General features: G+C 59.5%; 1 protein-coding gene across 4 annotated transcripts in view; it reads right to left on the reverse strand.

The window, feature by feature from the left end:
* The window catches only part of NCOR2 (nuclear receptor corepressor 2), a 208,972-nt gene that overhangs the window by 104,195 nt on the left and 81,631 nt on the right, over positions 1 to 23,146 (reverse strand). For all 4 annotated transcript variants that reach the window (XM_080821217.1, XM_080821215.1, XM_080821216.1 and 1 more), the window contains 3 exons: positions 21,554 to 21,667; positions 11,694 to 11,750; positions 4,864 to 4,916 (listed from right to left, as the gene is read on the reverse strand). In XM_080821217.1, the coding sequence (XP_080677343.1) occupies positions 4,864 to 4,916; positions 11,694 to 11,750; positions 21,554 to 21,667 (224 nt within the window). The remainder of the gene's footprint in view (positions 1 to 4,863; positions 4,917 to 11,693; positions 11,751 to 21,553; positions 21,668 to 23,146) is intronic.

Below are 23,146 nucleotides of genomic sequence, written 5' to 3' on the forward strand. Positions count from 1 at the left end.
GCTGGCAAACTGGCAGCATGATAAGCTTGCCAACAGAGGCATTTATAGGGGATCCAAAGGAAAGCTCTCATCTCCGGGAGAAGTCAGAGTTTATAAAACCACAACCTGTGAGGAAACCCAAGCCTCGTCATCTGGTGCTGGACCTGGGAGGAGACACAAAAACGAGGAGGGAGTGATAAGGGGCTGGAGACTGTGGACGTCCAAGGAGCGTCTGGCCAGGCCCTGGGACCTACAGGGTTCGAAAACAGGAAGAAAACAGGGCAATCAGGGGAGGCTTCCTGGAAGAAGAGGGCTTCGTGCTGAGGCTCGGGAGAAGCAGAGCAATAGGTGGGCAGAAGGAAATGAGAGCACTGAGTTCCAGGGGAGTGAGGGGGATGGTGGATTTAGAGGGCGTGAGGAGAGGCTTTCAGGGAGAGCCGGACCCCCAACGGCTGGGGAAGAGTAAGATGAGGCAGCCTGCCTGAGCGCGGCCCTGAGCACCTCGAGAAGGGCCTGTCCCAGCGGATGGTCTGCAACCCGCTTAAGGACTAACCAAGTGACTTACCCAGGGTCACCAGCCTAGCAAGGGGCCAGGCCCAGACTGGAGACCCAGGAGAGGTAACAGGGTGGGTGTGCAGATCCGGTTGGCCTAGGAGTTTGGCTGGAGGACCCTAGTGAGGTTCCTTAACATCTCTGAACCTCGAGAGCAAGACCACAAAAACCCGCCACGGCAACCTGGGTCCCCGCGGCCCTTCCCACCCGCTCAGCTCCAGGGCTGACAGCTCCAGTCAGACAACCCCCAAGGGAGGCAGGAGGAAGGAAGACATCGGACATGAAGACAAGGAAAGCAGGGGACAGAGAGAACCCTGGGAACCAGCAGGCTTCCGGGCCCCGGGAAGGTAAGAGGAGCAAGCCCAGTGCCTAGGGTTGGGACACCAGAGGGGGTGTAGCAGGGAAAGGGTCAGCCGCGGCAGAGCACACAGGAGCGGTATCTGTCCCCGGGCACCAACCACAGACCCATGCAGGGAACGGCAGATCCCGCACCAGTCCCTCCGCGGGGTGCCCGTTTAGTCCACCTGGGGTTGCCCTGGCCCCTGCCCCTGCTCCCTAGAGCCTGAGACGCGGGGCTGAGATCCCGGGCAGCCGCCCCCATGCCTCCCCACAACGCAGGTGGCGGAGGGAGAGCAGCAGAGGTGGGTCCGGGTGACCTGGACACGTCTGAGATTGCCAGCGCGGCAGGAAGCCAAGCGTGAAATTAACTTTAACTGTGCAGCCGCAGCACACGCACCCGGGGACATTAAAGTGACAAGGCAAGGTCCCTGGGGAGGGGATAACCTCCCACCTGGCCCAGTGACAGGAGCAGGAGGGAGGGGACAGAATGGGCTGCGGGGGGGACAGGGCCCCGCCACCCAGCCCGATCTCTCACTGTCCTGACCAAGCTGTCACCAGATCACAGTGTCAGGCCCCATCGGCTCCTGTGTCTCCAGGGCCCGCGACAGGGCCTAGCACACAGCGAGCGCTCAGTAGATGTTTGCTGGATGAACAAAGGACAAGAATACTTGGACAAGAGAGCGAGAAGAAGAGAAACCACAGACGGCTTCCCACGTGCCTGACACTGAACTCGGCACGTCAGACACGGTTAACTCGTGGAATCCTCAGCCACCGTCAGAGCCGGGAACGACTCTAACTCCTGCCTGACAGATGAGGAAACCAAGGTACGGAGAATAAGCGGCTAGCCACAGGGCCAGATGCTCATGCCCTCACTAGCCCCTCAACACCGGCACCCACCTCGGGTTTCACTGTCCCCACAGCTGCCCCGGCCCCTGACCTTTTCAGCCACGGGACTTCCCTTCCACACCACACCCCTGACCACTCGCACAGCACCCGGGTCCGCCGCCGCTTGCCTGGATGGCTATGGCCACCTCCACCGAGGTCTCTCAACCGCTAGTCCTTTCCGCAGTCGCCAGAGTGAGCTTTGAAAGCAAAAACTCGACACCTCACTTCCCGGCGTAAACCTCATCAGGCCTCCCTTCACACATAAATAATATGACCCGAACTCCTCCTCAGCCCTGGGTGATCCGCCTGGCACCTTCCCTCCCTCACCTACCCCAGGGGCCATGCTGGCCTTCTCTGTGATCTCACCAGCTCAGTCCAGCCCCAGGGCCTTTGCACTGCCTGTTGCACTTGCCAGGGAGGCCCACACAGCCAGCTGCCGCTCAGCCCCCAAGAGCCCCCCATGATGTCAGGTCCAGCCCTGATCCCTTGGCTGAAGCCACCCTCCTTTCCTCTCCCACCACATCTGCCACTGCATAGGATTCTCTTTTTTTTTAGTGAGAGAGAGAGTGCAAGCTGGGGGGCGGAGAGGAAGAAAGAGAATCTTAAGCAGGCTCCAACCCCGGCACAGAGCCTGACACAGGGCTCAATCTCATGACCCTAAGACCATGACCAGGCGCCCCCGCAACACATTCTTTAAAGTGAACGACCGCACTGATTTACAGATGACCGCATTGAGATAAAAAAAATACAGAGCTTATTGGGCTTTTCGTGGGGAAACTCAGAACGAGATCAAAATTCTAAGGATAGATCAGTTCAAATAATTTGCTTACAGATAGATATATTTTTCTAACATAGAATTCACCACTTACGTAAGATATCTTAAAAATTATTCATCTCTACGTTTTAAACTTCAACGTGTCCCTCTGTGATTTGGATTTTGAACACATTTCACCAAGGAGTCACCTACTTAGTCAGAATGTGCTCTAGGAGACCTTTCTGATGAAGACTGGGCGGGGGGGGAGGGGGGTATGTGCGAAAACAGGGTACTGGTTTCGGCAAGTTGAGAGCTTTATTCTACTTAAACAGAGAAGTGGCAGCATCTTATCTGTGAATACTCTTCGTGTGGACACCTTTTTCCTCTCTTGTTTAGATTTTACAGCTGTTTTTACAAAAGGAAATCACCCACATTATTCAGCTTCAAATATTACTCACTTTTTAGTGAACAACGCGCGTGAGATTTCAGTACAATGACATGACTACAGAAATCGTTATGCCAAAAGGGAAAACGCGACTGGGTGTATCAGAGCCCAGACAGCTTCAGACAGCTGGGTGAGCACAGCGCTTTTCATCATCTTCTTGTTTATTTAACTCACTTCCTGTCTCCACGGCTAGATAAAGCTTGATGAAACACGGGCCTTTGGTTTGCTCACAGCTGAATCCCCAAGTCCTGTGGCACACAGTAGGTGTTCAATAAATGCGTGTTGAGCGAATAAATGAACGAATGAGGGAGTGCTTCTGGCAGCCCAGCTCAGATGAAAACACCCGAGCCGTGGTCCCAGGGAAGGCGGGTCCCAGGAAGCTGAGAAGAGGCTGGAACATTAACCGAGTTGAGTCAAGGGGGACTTGGTGCCTGGGCAGCAGACACACCCACAAGACACAGGCCACAGCAGACATGGAACCCTAGTGCTATCCCAGTGCCCCTCCCCCCCCAAACAGAGGCCACTCTGCAGCCCCAGCCAGCCACAGGCAGACAGTGGCTCGCCAGCAGCCTCAGGTAAGGCAGCCCTAGCAGGTGCTCCCGAGCCCACACAGGCCAACGACCTCACTGGCAACAAGAGATTTTCTAGGTTGTTCCGTCAGTCCCTGGGAGCTGCAAGGGGGTGGCCGCTTCGGTCACCAGAGCTTGGACCAGTCATGCAAGTCCAGAAACTACACAAGAAGGGACTTCCCTGTCAACCAGACCAACACCAGCAGATATTCAAAAACTACTGTGAAGTTGGCATGCCTCCAGGGATGGGGAGCTCACTACTGCAATGTGCACCCTACAAATCCACCCCAGGGAAGCTCGGACAATCAGTCCAGGCTGGACTGCCCACTGGACAAGCTAAGTACTGCCCTCTGAGGTCACACACAGACGCCTGCACCCTCTCCCCATGACGAACCTTGAACAGTTCAAACCCATCCCAAACAGTCTGCCTCTAACCTAGCACTACCGAGTGCCCACAGATGCATGTTCCTGGGGCAAGGTCTGCAGCCTTTTTTTACCTTTTGGGCTCCTGGATAACAGCAAGAAGTATTATCCCCTCCTCAGCCAAGGAGGCTATGCTCCCATTAATGCATTCTTCCCCCTCCCCCAAAGCCAGCCCTCTTCTGTTAGCCACATCTCCAGCGCCTCCCTTCCAGCTTGAAGACAGGCAGCCACCAGCCTAGAGCACAATCCTCTTGCCCCATTATGCCAGCTCAGCCCACGCCAACCACATGTGGCAGTTAACTGATATTTCTTCACTCCAAGCATCCGTCTGGGAAAAGGCCCATTATTGGGATATACCATACTGGCCACCCCCAAAGCCTCCAGGTCTGGATTACTGCTCACAGCTGCTCCACACTGGGCTGTGCCACAGAGGGACCCCTGAGCAGACCGGGGGACACTCCCAAATACGCTTACATCAGAGCCCAAATCACAGGGCCCCACTTGACCCAGGGCCACCCCCTCCCACAATCATCTTGACCTTGCTTTCCACCAAGAATAGCTTCTGCCTGCCCCCATGGGATGAGGCTTCACAGGCCTCCACCTTGCTGTCCCCAGAGCCGTGCATGCAGTGTCCTCACCGGCCCTCCCCAACTGAAGGCCTGCGTCCCAGTGCTTTGTGGGACCAAGCACCTCCCTCTGCCCGTCCCTGCCCCAGGCCTGCTCTGACCCCAACATCAGCCCTACCTGGCCCAGAATTCTTGCCCAAACTGCCCCCTCCTGCCCCTTCCTCTGACACCCGGCCCTGACTGAGAGCCCTGTTGGGAACTGAGAACCCACATCCCAGCCCAGATCCCCGAGGCCAGATGGCCTGTCCCCCCACCTGCCACGCGTCTGCACGGCTGCCCACGAGTACTCACATTTTGATGTTCTCATGATACTGCCGGGTGTCGGAGGGCTGGTTGTACAAGGGCTGCAGAGGAAGAGAGAGGAAAGCACTTCAGGGCCAGGCCCGGGGGCCGCGCTGCCGTCCCGGGCAACTTCGGCCCCAGCGCCCCAGGCCCCAGCTCCAGAGAGCAGTGCGCTAGGGTGGGAAGCGGCCGCCAGCAGGCATAAAACAGAACACGGGGACCCAGCCCGCAGCCCCAGCCCGGAACGGGCTGTAACCCTCTGGGCACAGCTGTGGGTGACCTGACACCCCACCCTTCCCCCAACCAAGGCCACCATGGTTCCTCTGCGGGGCACCTAGGGCTGGCCTAGGTCCACTGTGTCTCGGCCTGGAAAGTGGCGCAACTTCTCCACATCTGAAACACCGAGAGACGCCATACGGCCCCCACTGCCTCGCAGAGGAAAGGGCCCAATGCTGCCACACATTCGCAAGGGTGAGGGAGGACAGGAAGGCTCGCGACAGCCGGGGCCTCGTAGCTGGGTGCACACGCTCTGGAGAGCGGCGATGACGCACCTGTTGGGGAACGAAGTCACATGTGCCCTATGGCCTCCTCCCCTCCTGCAGATGCCCGAGAAGTTTCGGGCACCGTGTCCCGCCAAGAGAGGACGCCGCCATGCCAGATGGCATGGCTCGTCACAATGATACGTCAGGAGCAAGCTACACGTCCCCCACCGGGAGGAAGAAGAGGCACAGAAGAGCTCGTGCACAGCAGCCAGGAGGGCCCCGGGCCCACAATCGGCAGCCAGTGTGTGCGAGGGGGAGGACCGCAGCCACAGCCGGCCACCGCGCCTCTCCTGCCCAGGGGCCCGGCCTGGGCGCCCAGAGCGGCTCTGCCACTCTCCAGCCGCGTGTGTCCTGGTGAGTCATGTCAGCCTCCTCGGCCCCGGGGGCCCATCTGTAGATGAGGCTCAACACAGAGTTGTCAGATCAGAGGAGGCAGCGCACCCGGACATCTCAGCCCAGCGCCTGGCGGACGAAAATGCCCCAGAGTGTCCGTGTCTTTACTGTCACCATCGGGGCGCGATAACATATGAAAGACCCCAATCTGTCCTGCCTCCCGCACCCAGCCACGCCGTGCCTGGGACCGGTGAACCTTCCGCAGACGTGCAAGCAGAGTCTGGACGGCTCGCGTCTGCCTTTCTGCTTCCTCTCCTGTCCGCCTGCTCCCCGTGAGGGAACACGCGTGGCCCGGCGTGCTGGAGGCCGAGAGGACATGGAGCACGGAGCTCCAGCCCGGCCGACAGCCCACTGCCCAGCGGAGCGCGGAATCGACAGAAATGCCCGGCTGCCTCCAGCACTCATGGGAAACAAGGAACGGTGCTTGTTTTAAGCCACGGAATTCGGGCTGGTTTGTGACCCAGCAGTGGCTGATACAATGATCATCCCCACTTTATGGAGAAGAAAATCAAGTCCCTGCAAGGTTAAAATGCATGCCCCCAGCTGGGAGGAAATGAGCTACAACTAGAACTGCCGTCTCCCTTTGGCCTTGGAGGCAGAGGTCCGCTCCCGGTCTCTGCCTGCGTCCTCTCTGGGTGTCTTCCTCCGTGCCCGTGCCCCTGTGTGTGCACGTGTGTGATCCTCTCCCTTGCCATCCCCACACACCCCCGCACACGCAGCAGGAGCCCTCCAGGGCAGCCATGCATGAATGTGGTAGAAGACCCAGGTACAGAGTGTGAGGGCTCACACGGGACAGGGGCAGCCTCGGGACAGGGCCCCAGGGCGAACGAAAAGAGCACATCAGTCTCTGCCCTAGTACTCCCCCCTGGGTGCGGGGCTGGATACAGCTCCCAACACCCACCCACATCCTGATGATCCCAGCCGATGGGGACCACCCTCGAGCAGCAAGGCTGCGGGCCCAACCTGCTCCGTCCGCAGGACCAGGTCTCTTGCCCTCTGCAGGCAGGGTGGGGTCCTCAAGGAGGGGCCACGGGCAGTCACGGGGGTAGTCACAGGCCGACAGATCGGGCACTGCAGGCAGCCTTGGCTGATGACGACGTCACCTCTCTCCCGGGGTCCCTCAGATTCCCTCCATGACAACAGACCACGGGGCTTGGCCAAATCCAGGCTCTGAGCGCAGCGATCCCCACCAGAGACAGATAGGTGGCCCACGGCTGGTACAGGCCATCTCTCCCCACACTGGGTCAGGCTGCCCTTCCGAGGGGCTCAGTTGGAAGGGAGGTCTGAACCCCACTCCGGGCTGGAGCGGGCAGGCAACTACAGAGCCCACAGTGTCTCAGCAGGGGGCCGGGGCAAGGCATTAGAGCAGAAGGCTGGCAGCACTCACCTGAGAACAGCAAGAGGCCCTACAAAGACTCCCCCGGGCCAAATGTCAAAGCACTAAACATGCGTGTTTAACCCCAGGTGACTCTACGTTAGGTCCTTCGTGATTCCGCGTGCCCATACAACACAGGCCGGGTAGGAGGGGGCTTGGCCCAGAGGTTTGGTTTCCAGGAATGAACAGACACCCCGATTTCAGAGATGGTGCCTCCCTCGCTGGCTGTGTGACCTCGGACACGTGTGGGCCACACTCTGGGCCTCAATCTTCCCATCTGGAAAATGGGCACAGAGCAAGTAGGAACTACCTCACAGGGCTTTTGCGGAGCCCAAAAAATGTCAGACTTGGTGACCGATTTGTGTTGTTTTGGTTCTAAAAGGTGGCAGATAACAATGATGTCTCCACAAGTTGAGGAGGTCAGGAGGGCCTGAAGGACCACTGATGGAGACCCTAGGGGGTGACTGATGGCCGGGGAGCAGGGACTATCTCTACATAATAGGATGGGCCACAAAAGGGGAGGTGGGCTTCTGAGAGCAGAGGTCACAGGCAGCCTGTGACTTGCCAAACCCACCTTCACCTGTGGCCACCCGCCCTGCCAGGGAAGGTGGGGACAGAGCAGCCTAGCTCTTGCGGCACAGTGGACCCCCAGTAAGAGGCAAGAACCCGGAGAACACTGTGGGGCTCGCTGCCTCTAAGCACAGGGGCTCTTCCCCAAGGAGGCACTCACTAAGCACTCTTCAAGGTAAACTGAGTCCTGGGAGGGAAGGAAGTGTCTGGGCCCAGAGCACAGGGGAGGAGGTCCGTTACCATGGTGACAGGCCCCCAGGGCAGCCCCTTTGGAAGGCCCGAGTGGGATGGAGGTCAGAGGGTCCACAGCCCATCCCTGGCAGGTGCACTGCTAGGGGAAGGCAGGGCCCAAGGGAGTCTTCCTGACACCCCTTCTGGCCACCCACAGGGGTAGCTGCACAATGCCCTGTGTCCCAAGAGACAAGTCCCACTCTGGCGACCCCAAGGTGACCTTCACCTCACTCATACCTACACTGGCTTTCCTCTACCCCTCCCGGCCTCACAGGCTCCAGCCCCCAACAGGGGGACACAACGACCAAGAGGGAAGCTCTTCCTCTCACAGGCGGAAGGCTACGGTCCCCCTGGGAAGGCACCCCGCCCCGGCTGGGGACCCTGGGCCTGTCTCTCGCCCCCCACCCCCACACCTCCGTCTCCTCCTCTGAGGATGGGGACGCCGCCCTAACAATCTGGAGGGCAGACGGAGAGCACCAAGCGGGGGACGCGCGAGGCTGCAAACGCCAGGCCGGAAAAGCAGAACTGACAAGGACTAGGACAACGAAGGGGGGGTCCCCTTCGGGCCTGACTCCAGCCAGCTGGCAGGGTGGCCGGGAACAGCCGGCAGCCCCAGGTGGACCGAGCTGCTGAAATGAAGTGTCAGCCCTGGTCCTCAACCCTCTGGTGACACCACGTTCTTAAAATAGTACCTCTGAACAGGAAGGAAACCGATGACTCAAAGCCGCGGGGGGTGGGGGGGGGCGGGGGGCTGCAGCGGCCCACACCCTCCCTCCAGCGCCCCTCCCCCAGTCCAGACCTCGGATCCCCGGATCCCGATCGTCCCGGATCCCCGGGGACGGGATGAAGGGGAGGCGCACACTCGGCCCAGCCCGTGCTGTGCGCCTGCTTTCTGGCGCAAACTTCCCCTAGGCCTTGGCTGCCCTCCCAGCGGGGGCGGAGAGCACCCATCCTTGTCCCTGAGGCCCAGCAGGCTCTCCCCAGGCTAAGTGCTCCCTGGACGTAGGTGCCAGAGGGAGACCTCGGGTCAGTAGCACCAGGCCCTCCGTGAAGTACACCTCTGAGCTGCCTCTCCTCGGAGGACACCTCGGGCCACTGGGACGTTTTGGTGACCAAGACTGAGGGTAGACCCCGGCTGGCCACAATCCCGCAAGCTCAGCACACCTCCCCTCCCCACCCCCGGCTGTGTGACCCTAGACAGGGCACTGCCCTCCCCAACCCTCATCTAGAAAACAGACAGTGACCCCCTCCACGAGGCCAAACACAAAGCAGGTGCCCTGTCAGAGTGGGTCCCCTCCACAGCCCCCCCGAAGGCCACCAAGCCAAGAAGCTGCCGACTTCGAGGGGCTCCAGCTGACAGCCCTGCAGCCATCAAACACACCAAACACCCCAGACCTCGGCCTCCCGTGCCGCCAGCCTTCAGGGGGTCTCCGCTCTGAGACCCCCAAGCAGGGGACAATCCCCTCACCCTGTTTAGACCCACAAAAGAATCACTTGGACTGTGAGCCCCACGGACGCCCCACCCCACCAACAGGGAGGCTGACCCTGCTTCCCTGAGCACTTAGCTTGGGGGGAGGCTGCTGGGCAAGGACAGGGACGGGGGCTCTCCGCCCTCGCTGGGAGGGCAGCCTCACCCTGAGCATCCCCCAGGCATCTGGACACAGCACCCTCCACCCACTCCCCCCACTCAGAAGGCCCCTGGAACTCATCAGGTCAGGAGCGAGGAGAGATAGAGCCACCAGGTCTGGAAATGGCTGGCTGCCACCTCTGGTCCTGCCATCCCTGTTGACAAGAGGGGAAACCGAGGCAAGCAGGACCTTACTGATGGGGATGGAAACGGTACACAGCTTGCGAAAACGGTCTGGCAATTCCTCAAGAGGCTACACACAGAGTGACCGTGACCCACCACTTTCAGTCCCACAAGTGCACCCAACAGCGATGAACACCTTCCCACACGGAGACGCGTCCGGCCATGTTCACAGCCACGAACGACAGCTCCTCGTGTCCGTCAATACCCCAGTGGGTGAACAGATGTGCTCTACCCACACAATGGAATACTATCCAGCCCTAAAGACGGATGACGTCCTGACACCTGCCACAGCACGGACGAACCCTGAGAACGTACGCGGGGTGAAAGAAGCCAGTCACGAGAGGCCACACCGTGTGTGAGTCCATTGATACGAACGCCCTAGCAGGCGAGTCCGCAGACACAGAAGGTCAATGAGTAGTGGCAGGTTGGGGGAGGGCAGGGAGAGAAAGATAAGGACGTGACAGTCAGGGACGTGGAGTTCTGTTTGAGATGGTGCAACGTTCCAAAGTTGACTTGAAGATGTCGCGCACATCCGTGAACATACTAAAAAGCACTTAACTGTACACATTGATTTAAACGGGTGTATGGCATGTGAAGTTTAGCTCAATAAAGCTACATTTAAAAAAAAAAAAAAAAAGAGGGTCTCAGAGACCTCCCAGAAATCATGCCCAACAGGGAAAAGCAAGCCCTAGGAGGGGAGCCTGCTGCCCAACCCAAAGGGGTGCGAGGCCCAGCCCCCGAGCCCGAGGAGCCCCCCACTGCCGGCCTGGCTCAGTCCTGACAGGACCTGGGGCCGCACCTGCTTTGCCATGGCCTGAGTACGTGGACTCCAGGCTGGGGCACAGCTGTCCCTGAGGAAACGACTCCAGGGGCGAACAGTCAACCCTCCTAAGGGTCCACAGCCACCGAGGGCTGACAGCAGGCCAAGGCAGTGCTAAGACAGCCTTAACCATTCATTGTTTCCCGCCACCCCCCTCCCCCGCAAAGATCCTGGTGTTCCCGTTTCGCAGAAAAGGAAACCGAGTCCTCTACTCAAGGCCACTCAACAAACACACGGTGGAGCGGGATTTAAAATTAGGTTCCAAAGGCACGAGACCTGATGACACAGGAGGAGCACACGTCCCTCCCCGGACAGGCCACACTCACAGGGCCCCTCACAGCCGTCCTGTGTATGCGTGTCCGTCCATACTGCCCTACAGCTCTGCGCCAACCTGCCCGGGGCACCACTCACTGGTCCGGGGCAGGTGGGGCTCTGGCCATTTCTCCTGGCGCTGAGGCTGCCCATCAGCCAGGAGTTTCCACATTCCCTTGACTTGGATCTAAAGGTGACGGGGTGCGTAAGACAGAAGAGGCCTGGGGTCTGCTTCCCATCAGTAAAATGCCACTGACAGCAGTGCCACCAACGAGAGGAAGCGCTAGGGCTCGGCACTCACCGTCCATCAGGCGTGGAGCTCAGGGCTTTGCAAAAATTAATATGGTTAATCCTCACCGCAACCCAACGGGATGTATGTCATTATTCCCATCTTACAGATGAGGAAACTGAGGGACAGGAGGTGGGGAGAACCGCTTGGGCCCACACAGCGATTAAGGAGCAGAGATCACACGGCCCAGAGTACCGGCTTCCCATGCCAAGTCAGCCCAACCTCGCTGGCCTTCACTGTGTCCCGACCGCAAGAGCGCTGGCTCCCCTGCCCCCACCCCCTGCCCCCAGCACGGCAGGCCCAGCCACCCGCCCGCTACCCGCCAGTCCCTCTTATCAGAAGGGTGTATTTCCTGCCTCCTCCAGAGGACAGGACAGCCTTGGCAACAGCCGACTTCCTCCTTCCCCTCCACGCCCACCTGCCGCCCTGCCCACCTCTCCAGCCACCCCCCCCCCCGCCACCGCGCCCACGGCTGCCCACCCTGTCCCCCAGCTCACCAGCTCCACCTGAGGCCCCAGGCCTTCCAGAATCCGATGTGCAGCTTCGGCCTTCTTCTGCAGGGTGATGGGGAGGAGGAGAAATTAAAAAAAAAAAAAAAAAACACACAGAACAGATTATAAATAGAGGCCTCCAGAACAGCAGGCAGCTGCCCAAGCCAGCAGCCAATCCACGGCCCCGGAGCAGGGGGGTGCAGGGTCCCCCTGCAAGCCCTCCCCGGGCTGGAAGCAAACAGAGGGGCCTCAATACCCCTGCAGAGGCCCTGGTAAGCCCGCCAAGTTTCGATTCGAACAAACACACGGTGTTCTCTGTGGCCCGGCACCACCCCCCCCAAACCCTCAGGCCTGCGTCCCTCGGGGCCCAGTGCTGCGGGCACAGCTCCTTGCCAGCGGGCCACTCTGCCAGGCCCAAGATGCCTTCCTGCGTCTGGAAGCTGGCTGGGTGTCGGCAATTACCTCAGAGCTGGTGCCGCCAGCCAGGGAAGGGGGGGGTGGAGATAGAGGCGCTCAGAGATACCCTTTCTAGGATTCTTGTATTTCACAATCATGTGACTATTTCTGAGCTGCCCGGGGGCCTCCCCGCCTCCCTCCCCACTCACAACCCAGGACTTATTAGGAAAACAGGAACATGTGGCAGAAAGCGCTCAGTGGCTGTGAAGGCGGCAGGCTGGACCTCCGGGCCCGGCCATAAAGGCGGACATTGTGCATCCGCCGGTCCCCATGGGCCCCCAGCCCGGGACCACCAGGGCCAGCTGGGGGAAGGGGTGGACAGAGAGCTGTGGATGGTGGCTTCTGTGGGGTTGTTGTCGGATCTGGGCCGCCATGCGGAAAGCGGGGTGCCCACAGCATGCATGAGGGAGACCTGAGTCCTCCGGTGACCCAGAAAAGGCTGGGTGCTCTGGACTCAGCCAAACTCAGGGAGACCATCTAGGATCTGCATGAAGCCGGGACGACAGGCCAAGCAAGTCACCATCAACAATCCCCAAATCCAGACCCACTAAAAGGGGGTATTCCCAGAGTACTGGGGAGCATGACTGCCAAGAGAATTCGAGGCCCAGGCTCCTGATGTCACAGCAAGGAGGAGGAGTGCCAAAAGCCAACCCATTCCCCCTCTCCTAGCCACTGGGGATGGACAGTGGGTACATATGTAGGTGGGCTCAAGCTGGCACCTAGAACGAGCTCCGCCTAGAGCCCTGGGCCCAGCCCACCCAGGAACAAGCCATGCTCTCAGCCCCCTTGTGCAGAGCCAACACCCCGAGACCAGCAGCCTCAGCGTGTGGCTGGGGGCCAAAACATCAGAGGGCAAAGCAGTACTGTAACGACTTCCATTTTATCCAGGAGCTACTACAGGCGAAGCAACCAGCACAGAGCACACATTATTAGTATTTAAATCACACAAACACGACATGAGGCAGATCCGAGACATGTCCCCATTTAACAGACATGAAACAGGCACGGAAAAATGACATACAGAAAAAGTCCTGCTGATCTCCAGGCTCCAAGAAGGAAGAAAGACAAGGGCTGGATCCCATGCGGGACCTCCCCTGGGCTGGGGACCCCCACCATCTTGCCCCAGGCTCACCGCAAAGCAAGAGAATGTCCCGGTGGGGCTGAAGACAGGAAAATTCCTGAGCCAGGTCAAGAGAGGGAATGGGGATGGGGTGGAGAGGGGACAGGGCAGCTACCCAAACATTTCCTGAGCACCCACTCTGTACTGAGCACTGGGGCAAACCAGGACATGAATGAGGCCCAGCTCCTCCCTGCAAAACCCCCAGATCTAAAGAGCAGCTGGTCAAGGCAATGATGGCAGACTGGTACGCCCAGCAGAGGAGGCAGGTGTGGTGGACACGTAAGGCATAAAGCAGGGCTCGAGTCTTTCCAGAAAAGTAACGGGAGGAATACCTAAGATGGGTTTTGAGAGATGAATAGGAGTTTCTGTGCGGTCACGAGGTTCTGTGCAGGTCAGCGGGAACTGCCCATTTAAAGAGACAGGCTGCCCTGGACCGCCAGCTTGCCAGCACGTGCCTGGTGTGAACCGTGCCTCGGCTCCTAACACTGCCCCCACCCGGTTCCAATCCTCGGCCCTCAGCAACCCTGGGGCCTTTTAAGATGCACCTCGATTTCCCAGAGATGCCCCCCGCCCGTTTACCCACTGACGTGGAAACGACCCTGAGATGCCGCAGCGCTGGCAGGGCTGGACAGCGTGATGCCCGGAGCAAGGGCCACGGAGCCACCTGGGCCGCTCCTTACGGGCTGGCGACCACTCTCACTGCGGCTGACGACAAGCACCAGGCCACGGCTCGCATGGTGGGCCTCTGCGTGGGCCAGGCCCTCTACTACAGCCCGTGCGTGCCCCAGGTGTTTGCACACCTGCAAGAACCCTATTCAGAAGATTCCAGCATCAGCCCATTTACACACAAGGAAGCTGAGCTCTGGGCCATGCCGCCAGCCTGGAAGCGTGCAGCTCCAGGGACAGGTAGAGGATGGCTCCCAGCAGGCCCACCTCCTCACGCTGCCCTGGGGGCACCTCCCCTCCACGTGCCCCCCACCACTGCTCCTGCTCCGTCCCCACCCCCACCCCACTTCTCTGGCTCAGCCTGAAGGGGCAGAGTGGGAGGAGTGTGCTTGTCAGTTCACGGGGAACTTGGGGGGGGGGGTATCCCGCCTACTGGGCCTCTCCCCCACACAGGCAGGGCTTTCTCACCACGTCTCACGGTCAAGGACAACCCGTCCGCCTGGGGCAACGTCTGGGAACCAGCTCCGCTCTAAGCCTCAGCCAGCCACCCCACCTGTCTGGGCCTCGGTCTCCCCATCAGCACAATGGCCACACTCACCCAGGCTACCAGACCCCCAGCACTCTTACAAGGACGTTCTGCAAGGAACAAAGTGACATGCATGTTGTCACTTTCCTCTTCACACCCCCCTTCAAATGGAGGGCAACCCCCCCCTGCCAGCAAGGAGCACGGCTGGGAACACAGGTGTGGGCCACGGATTCAGCCCCGCTCCTGAAACTCCCTCCCGCGCCCTCAGCTGACGGCTTCTTGCCACCTGAGGAACCGAAGCCGAACTGCTTGGAGGGTCCCGAGGGGCCCCCACAGTACCTGGCCTTTGGGAGGCCACTGCCAGAGGGTGCCCGGCTCAGCTCCCAGAAGACGACCCCAGGAGCTCACGCCGCCAGGAAGGACGGAGCTCTCACCAAACTTGGTGGGGGGCAGGCTGAGTCTCACTCAAGAGACGGCACTCTGGCAGGGGACCCTGTGGTCTGGGCAGCCACACTTCCCGGTGGCCAGAGAGCCTGGGGGCTGTGCCCAGGCCATGCAACCCCACGGTCACCTGCATACACAGGGGCACACAAGCCTGGTGGGCCCGCGGGACTATGTCCCATGCCTACGTCTATAAGGGCACAACCATCTACACCTGCGTGCCACACAAGGTGACTCTCACACACACACACACACACACACACACACATGCATTCACATACACAGGTGCCCAAGCACACCGATCCACGTCCACACCAGCATGTGTCACACAGCTAACAAGTGTGCCGACAACTGCAGGGGTGTGTAAGTACACAAATTGCCACACGTGTGCCCCACAGGTGCTCACACACACACGTGCATTCACACACGTGCACAGTCATCCACAGGCCCACTCAGACACACGCACACACACCTGTGTGTGGACATGTAAACGCAGGATGACCACGCATGCACGCAAGTCAGACACACAGATACAAGAGGCCACCAACAGGCCCACGCGCACACATGTGAATGCAGGTGCAGTGCACACGTGCACGTGTGCTCTAAACGAGCCAGCACACGAGCACTTGCACTTGCATCCACGTGAGCACAGCTACCTAGTTACACACGCGCATCCCTCTCCCTAAACACACACACACACACCCTGCTCCTCCTGGGCAGGGGCTCCAGACCCTCATCCTGGCTGGCCCCCTGGCTGGCCCCCACCAGTGACCACCCCCCGCCCCCATTCTAGCTCCTCAGCTGCCTATTCTGGCCTGAGCTCTGGGCCTCAAGCCCTCCATCTGCACAATGGGGGCAGCACCCATGCACCCACCTACCCAGAAGGCCCGACACCCCAACGTCCCGTCCACGGCACCCTCCCCCCCAACACTGCGTCCACCCGCCAAGCACCACAGTGACTCAGGGAAGCAGGACCCCAGAAGTCCAGCGCGCTCGTCTGCACACGAGGCCCGAAGACGCGGCCCAGAGCTTCCGTGGGGCGTGTGATGAGGAGATATGGTGGGGAGGGCAGAATTTGCGTTAACGAACTCACCAGGCCAACAGTGCTATGTGCAGAAGATGCAATCGGGAGGAAGCCTGGACCCCAGGCATAGTCAGGATGCCCAGGCATGGAGGCTGGGGGCAGGGGGGCGCCCGGACCAGAGCACCGCTCTGAAAGCCCGAGGCACAGCTCAGGGTGGCCACAGAGTCTGAAGCTGGCCTCGGGGTGCCTGGACCCCGGAAATACTCCAAAAAATCCTTCATGGTCTCAGCTCCCAACCCCACTATTAGTACTATTAGTAACACTATTAGTCATTTTAACCTGCTAACGTGCCCTAACCACATTTTATGTTTATTTTCTTCTTATTTATTTACTTCAGCAGGCTCCATGCCCCACCATGGGGCTTGAACTCGTGACTCTGAGATCTAGGTCAAATGCTGTCCGACTGAGCCAGCAGGAGCCCTAATCATGTTACAGAAAACCCATACCAGGGGCACCTGGGCGGCACAGTCAGTTAAGCATCCCACTTTGGGTTTTGGCTCAGGTCGTGATCTCAGGGTCATGAGCTCAAACCCCGCGAATCAGGCTCCGTGCTGAGCATGGAGACTACTGGTGACTTCCTCTCCCTCCGACCCTCGCCCCACCATGTGCATGCACGCTCGCTCGCTCTCAAATAAATCCTCTTTAAAAAAATGGAAACAAAACAACATCCTTACTCATACTATGCTTGAAATAGAAGACAAAAGACGTGGTCTTCTCTCTGATTCGGGGCACCAGTCACCAGAGGTGTGCCCCACACAGGCGACGCACACACAGGTGCATTCACACACATGCACACACCCACAGGTCCGCTCAGACACACGCACACACGTATGTGCACGGACAGGCTCTGCCCCCCATCGGTGCAGCCTCTTCACCGCCAGGTCGTCCTCGGCCCTGGAAACACCCTTCTGGCTTGTCCCAGCAGCACCCATGTTTGGGGACCTAGTCCAGGTCCTGCCCAAGCCCCCAGGAAGTCTACCTCAAACGGCCACCGGCCAGGGTTCCCACAGAATCAGACTACATGAGCCTTTGGTAGCGCTGCGTGTGCTTGTTTTCCCTGAACTCTGGAGTGTGAGCAGGCTCCTAGACCCCGGAGGCCTCCACCTCCTCCCACCCCACACAACTCCTTTTGAAGATCAAATGAGACCCTGCCCCTCTCTGGGCCCTTGCCTGTGCCGGGACCCCCCCATCCCCCACCAGAAAGTCCTCTTCCTGGGGGTGGGGGGATGGCCCACTCACTGCTTCCAATCCCAATCCCAGCCCACCACCCCCCCCCAGTTCCTGCCCCCAGGGGCCCTGCAGAGACTCTGCCTCCTGTTCCGCCATCTGTGGGCACCTGCCCGCCCCTCGCACACAGGCGGCTCCGGGGAGGCAGGAAAAGCCTTGCTCAGCCGGCTCCCGCTGCGCGTGCTGGGCGTCCCACCCGTGTGCCCCGAATGGATAATGAGCCAGAGTCCAATATGCAGAAAACCAAGACAGGCCCTGCCCGGCAGGGAAGCTGCGTTTTCCAGCCGGCAAGGCATTTAGAGACAGACCCTTGTCATCCACCTCTCAGAGGAACCAGCAGGGAAGGAAGGAGGATTAAAATTTAATCCTATTGATCCCCCAAGGGGCAGTAAGTTCTGGCTGCTCCTGCCAAAGGCAGCGGCGGGGCTTCCTGCCCACCCAGCCTCCAGGCCCTGAGGCTCAGCCTGCACCGAGGGACCCCCCTCCAAGCTCATCTCCGCGGGGGCCAGAGACCCAAAGCAGCAGCCCCCAAACCAGAGGACTCTTCCAAGGGAAAGAGTCTCCCCTCCTCTCTGCCATCCCGCATTTATTCAAAAAAGGTTTACTGAGTACCTACTATGTGCCAGGCACTGTTCCAGGAGCTGGGGATACAGCTGGGAAACAGACACAAAGATGCCTGCTCTCACAGAACTTCTGTTTACAATAAACAGAATAAACAATAAAATGTGAATCACGTCCAGTGGAGTTGGAACAAGGGCAAAAAAGAAAATTAAAGCCAGGAAGAGGAGAAACGTTCCTTGAAGGGTTTTAAAGACTAGATGGAGGCTTGTATCAGGCCTTGCTAAAAAGGGGACATTAGAGCAAAGAGCCGAAGGAGCAAGGAAATGAACCCAGTGGGAAAAAGGAGCTCCAGGCAGAGGACACAGCCAGTGCAAAGGTCCTGAGGTAGGCAGAGCAAACGCCAGTGAGGCTAGGGCAGAGTGAGGGTATAAATAGAGAAAAAGGCAAATTCAGGGATAATAAGGGACAAAATCCTTGGATCAACAGTATGCCCGTGTGTGGTGACTTGTGAGATTATGTCTCTCCCGCCAGAGAATCCAGGCGAGTGAGCCAAGGTCACTGCTGTGCCCCACTGCCTGGAACAGTGGCAGACACAGAGAGAGGGTTCATTTACACGGCTGCTGAACGGATGAACAAATGAATGAATAAAGAGGATGAGTGTCATGCCCCCAAGCAACCTGAACTTACCCAGCAGGGGTCGGCTCTCAACATCCCAGGAACCAGGGTTCGAGTCCTAATCCGCCACTCATAGCTACTGAGTGGCCTCACAGAAGTTACCAGAGCTTCAGTCTAAACTAACCCAGTCACTCCTACAGCATCGGGACACCACCGCAATGCAATCCCAGGAAATGGGTTCGAAGCCCCCAGCCTACGGTGCTGGGGCACACGGGGCAGTGCCAGCACTCTCGGACCCCAACGTGGTAATCACCAGCCCGAAGTTGGGGGGCACAGGCTGCATGTGCCTGGCCAGCCTCCTCTCCCCTTGGGAGAATCCTCCTCCTTCTATCTAGTCCCTGGGACCGGGACTCTCCAAGGGTGGGCCTGAGACCCAATCCTGACCCATCAGTGGAGTCAGACCCCCACCACCCGGGCCTGGGATTGGCTGAGAAATGAGCACGTGGTTCCAGCCAGCCAGTGAGCACCAAGCCTGGGACTGTTTCCTATCTGCCCTGGGAGGCGCGTGGGCTGAGGAGGCAGCAGCTTTTCCCTGCGCTGGGGAACCCTGGCTGAGAATGACACTGGCACGGAGAGAGCGGGGATGCGGACGGACAGCTCCCAGACCTCTTCAGTGGAGTGCCTGGATCCACCCACGCCTGAAGCGACCAACACCAACTCTCATTAGAAGATTCAGGAACCCCTCTTGGGCCTCAAGCAGCATGAGCTGCGTTTCTCTCTCTTGTATCCGAGAGTCTCGACTCACGGGACCCTTTCTGGGACAGGACTCCACGGTTTACAAAGCCCTTCTTCCAGCCATCTCAGCCCCACCAACCCTGTGACTTCAAGAATATAGCCAGGACCCAGAGTAACCGAAGACCTGAGACAAAAATAAACCACCCAGCTCATCCGGGCGTAGGCTGGCCTGGAGTCCAAGCCCCCTCCCCGCCGACCTGCCCACTCACACAGAAGCTGCAGAAAATCTGGACGGAAGGAGGCGGGAATTCTGGCAGGGAGACCATCCTGTAAGAACTGGGAGGGGGTGTCTTAACCGCTCTTGGGGGAGAGGGGAGCGCTGAGGCCGGGGAGCCAGAGACCAATTCGCTCTGCAGACATGGCTCTTGGGGAAGACCTGGTGCGACCCGAGGCACAAACCCCGGGGAAAGGCGGGCCAGTCGCCGGGCTGGGAAGAGGAGTGAGCTTCCCACAGAGGGCACCAAAGGCACTCCCAACAGGTCGAGCCCATGACGAGGACCAAGGACCAAGGGCAAAAGGCACCAATCTGCCTCCACAGCTGCCTGAGGGTTGCATGCCCGCTCTCTCACCCCAAGATCAGAGACGGTCGGCGGAGGGCTGCCTGGGGCGACACCCGGGAGCCCTGCCCTTGCCCCCTCCACCACGGCATCCTGGAGGCCGCTCAACCCTGGCTCCGATTCCCAGCTCAAAGCGTACTTGCTGGGCCATCTCAGGCAGCTCACCTTCCCTCTCTGAGCCTCAGTTTCTTTATGAGTAAAATGGAGAGAAGAACAGTGCCTGTTTCATGCACATCGGGAGAGAATTACGTGAAGTCATGTCCCGCGTAAGCCCTAGCCCAGTGCCAGGCATTGTTCTGAGGGCACTCCATGATGAACTCACCTCGTTCCCACACCACCAGGCCAGGGAGGTGCTAGAATTATCATCACTCTGCCGGTGAGTCACGGGGAGGTGTAAGTCAGTTGCCCAAGGTCACAAAGCCAGGGGATGGTGAAGACGGGACGGGAAGCCGGGGCATCTGGCTAAAGCCTATGGGACCCAGCGGCTCTCCTAGCATCAGGATCGTTATTAGCGGGCCTTGGGGTGGGAGCCAGGGTAAGGGAGGGGGCCCAGCATGCGCTCTAGACCCCCGGCAGTCTCAGTGTCACCTGGCATCTGGTGCTGCCTCAAGAGGTGGAAGCAACGCCAATCCAGGAGATCCAGGAGATCCCTGTCTGAAGCAACAGCCACAGGCACCAAAAGCACACGCTCCCGGGCTCCAGAAGCTACCAGCCCCCAGGACCCCCAGCCCCCACCTGGGCTCTGAGCACTGGTCCAGCAGCCAGGGGCAGATCCTACAGCAGAGACTGCTGGGAAGGATGGCCAGGACCTCTGGGCAGGCAGGGGGACCAGAGGAGACAAAGCAGGAGAAGCGGTCCCCCATCCATCACGCTTCACTGTGTGACCTCAGACAAGGAAGAATCCCTCCGTAGGGACTCACGTTTCCTCATCAGTCAAACAAGGGAGAGGACTCACATCCATAGGCCCTGAGCACGTCTGCAAAGAGTCCGCTATAAATCATGGAGGCTGAGCTCTCAGGGGCAAGCCCGTAAGAGACACGCTAAGTCGCTCCCCCAGGACCGAGGCCCCTCCAATCAGCCTGCAGCTACCCTCCAGATCTCCAGGAGCCCCCACAGCCTGCTACAGACCCTGTGTTCAACCATGCCAAAGCCCCTTCCAGGGCTATATGTCAGCAGAGGCCAGTGCTCATGATCTGGGACCCTAAGGCCCATAAGTTCGAGTCCCAGTTCCACCCCTTTCTAGCTATGTAGCTTTGGACAAGCCACCTAACTTCTCTGGGCCTCAGTTTTTTCCTGTGTTAAGTGGAAACAATTCCTGTACCTACCCTGCCGGGACTGCTATGTCCAGAACCCAGCCCACTGCCTGAAGAGGAGCTGTTCAACTAAGGTCTGCTGTTACTGTTAATGATAATAATGAAGTTACTACTGTCCTCTGCATTACAGGAATTTCTTTTGCATGAGCACCAAACTGATCCCCCAGTCCTTCCCACCCCCACCTTCTAATCAACCGGCCCCTCAGGCTCACCTACAACTTGACGCCTACACTCTCCCCCTGCGTCCCACAGGCTGGCCACAGTCCACATCCGTCAGCACGCCTGAGCAGAACAGCCACAACAGCCCTGGACAGGCTGACCCTTCCTGCTCCCACTCCCAAACCCAGGTCTGTGCAGAGGTCCCCACTTTTCAGACGGGAATGCCGAGGCCCAGGAAGAAAACAGGTCCTTCCCCACAACACCCACATCCCGCCTGGGAGCCAGCGCAGGGCCAGTGGGGGAACAGGGAGGGAGGCCCCACGGGCCGGGGCGGGGCGGGGCATACCCGGTTCTCGTCGTAGATGATCTGCACCAGGCTGCGATGCTTTGACTCGATGGGTGGTGGCGACACGGGCTTCTCGGGCTCTGGGGGCTTGGCGGCCTCCTCCTCCAGCTGTTGCTGTGGGAAGGGGGAGAGAGCAGCGGTGAGCACCCTGGCGGGCGGAAGGCGGGAGGGAGCACCCCCATGGTGGAGGGGCGGCCCCGCGCAGCCCGGCAGGCCCAGTGGACTCGCACAGGAAGTCAGGCTGCTAACCATTTCCTCTGAGTCACCAGGGGACCCCAAGCCCTGGAGAGGGCCCCATTGGGCAGGGACGGGCCCGCTGCAGGCTGTCAGTGATGTGGCCAGACCTTCTCGGTTCGAATCCCACTTTGACCACCTAGGAGCTCACTCAGTGAACAAGAGCAAAGCCGCTGAGCCATGCTGGGCAGCCGTTTTCTGGTGTGTAACACAGGCGTATCACCGTGCCTCCCAGACACACTGGTGCACGTGCAGCCCCACTGGGGGCTCACGACAAGCCCGCGGCTACCATCCTCCTCATCACTATAAGGACCGTCTCCATCAGGGGAGGCTGCAGACCCTGCAGCCCAGCTCTGCCGACTCGAACCCTAGTTCGAGGACTTCCTCACTCTCTAAGGGGGAAATGGCTAAAGTTCTCTGAGCTTCACGCTCCTCGTGTGGAAATAAGGGAAACTTAGCGTCCACCGCGCAGAGCAGATACGAGGGGTAAACGCGAAGGCCGGCGGCGGGCGTGGGACCGAGCGAACACCCCCTCACCCTCCTCTGCCTGCTGCCCTTCATGCTGGACCCTTGTTCTCCAAACACCGCAGGACGTCCCTTCGCGCCGCCGTCCGCTCGCTTCCGCAAAGGGAAAGTGAAGACCGGACAGCCGAAGACACTGGTCCAAGGGCGCCCAGAAGGCCAATGCCCGGGCGGCGCAGCCCGAGAGGGCCCCCAGAGTGAGAACTCAACACCGTTCTGTGCTCATAATGCACAGCCTACCCACGACCACGGACCGCGGAGCAGAACAATATAAACTCAAAAAGGCAGCCAAGACAAGAGCCACGCAGAAGGAGCCAGAAAACCCAGTCCTGGCGTCTGCTGGCACCCAGGCCTGGCCGGTGGAGCCAAGCTGCCTCAGTCCCACAGTGACCCCTGGCGGCAGCTTCCAGAAGGGCAGCCAGGCCAACCCTGGAAATCCACCCCCTCCGCCCCCAAAATTGATCAAGGTCTGCTCTGGGCCACCTGGTTTCCAGCCAGTCATAAACGCGTGCACATGACCTGTGGCTGCAGCCCCATCCCAGAGCCAGGCCTGGAGGAACCAAAGTACTCCCACCTTGCCCTTGGAAATGCTGCCTGACCTCAGTCGGGGCCCAGCCTCCATTCAGGAGGCCTGAGCCACCATCTTGGAAACCCACCTCTTATCCCCCAGGTCAGGGACAGCGGCTAAACCTCAGTGACCAGGGCAGCTGCTGGGCCATGCTCAAGTCCCAGCTCTTCCCTGGGCCAGGGCAACAGCCCTGATGCCCTCTTAGAATCAATCAGCAACCTGGATCTCCTTCCACCGCTGCCTACAGGACTCTGAGCTGGCTTGACCCG

Source organism: Martes martes, assembly GCF_963455335.1.
Source record: "Martes martes genome assembly, chromosome: 13".
Classification (NCBI taxonomy): Eukaryota; Metazoa; Chordata; class Mammalia; order Carnivora; family Mustelidae; genus Martes; species Martes martes.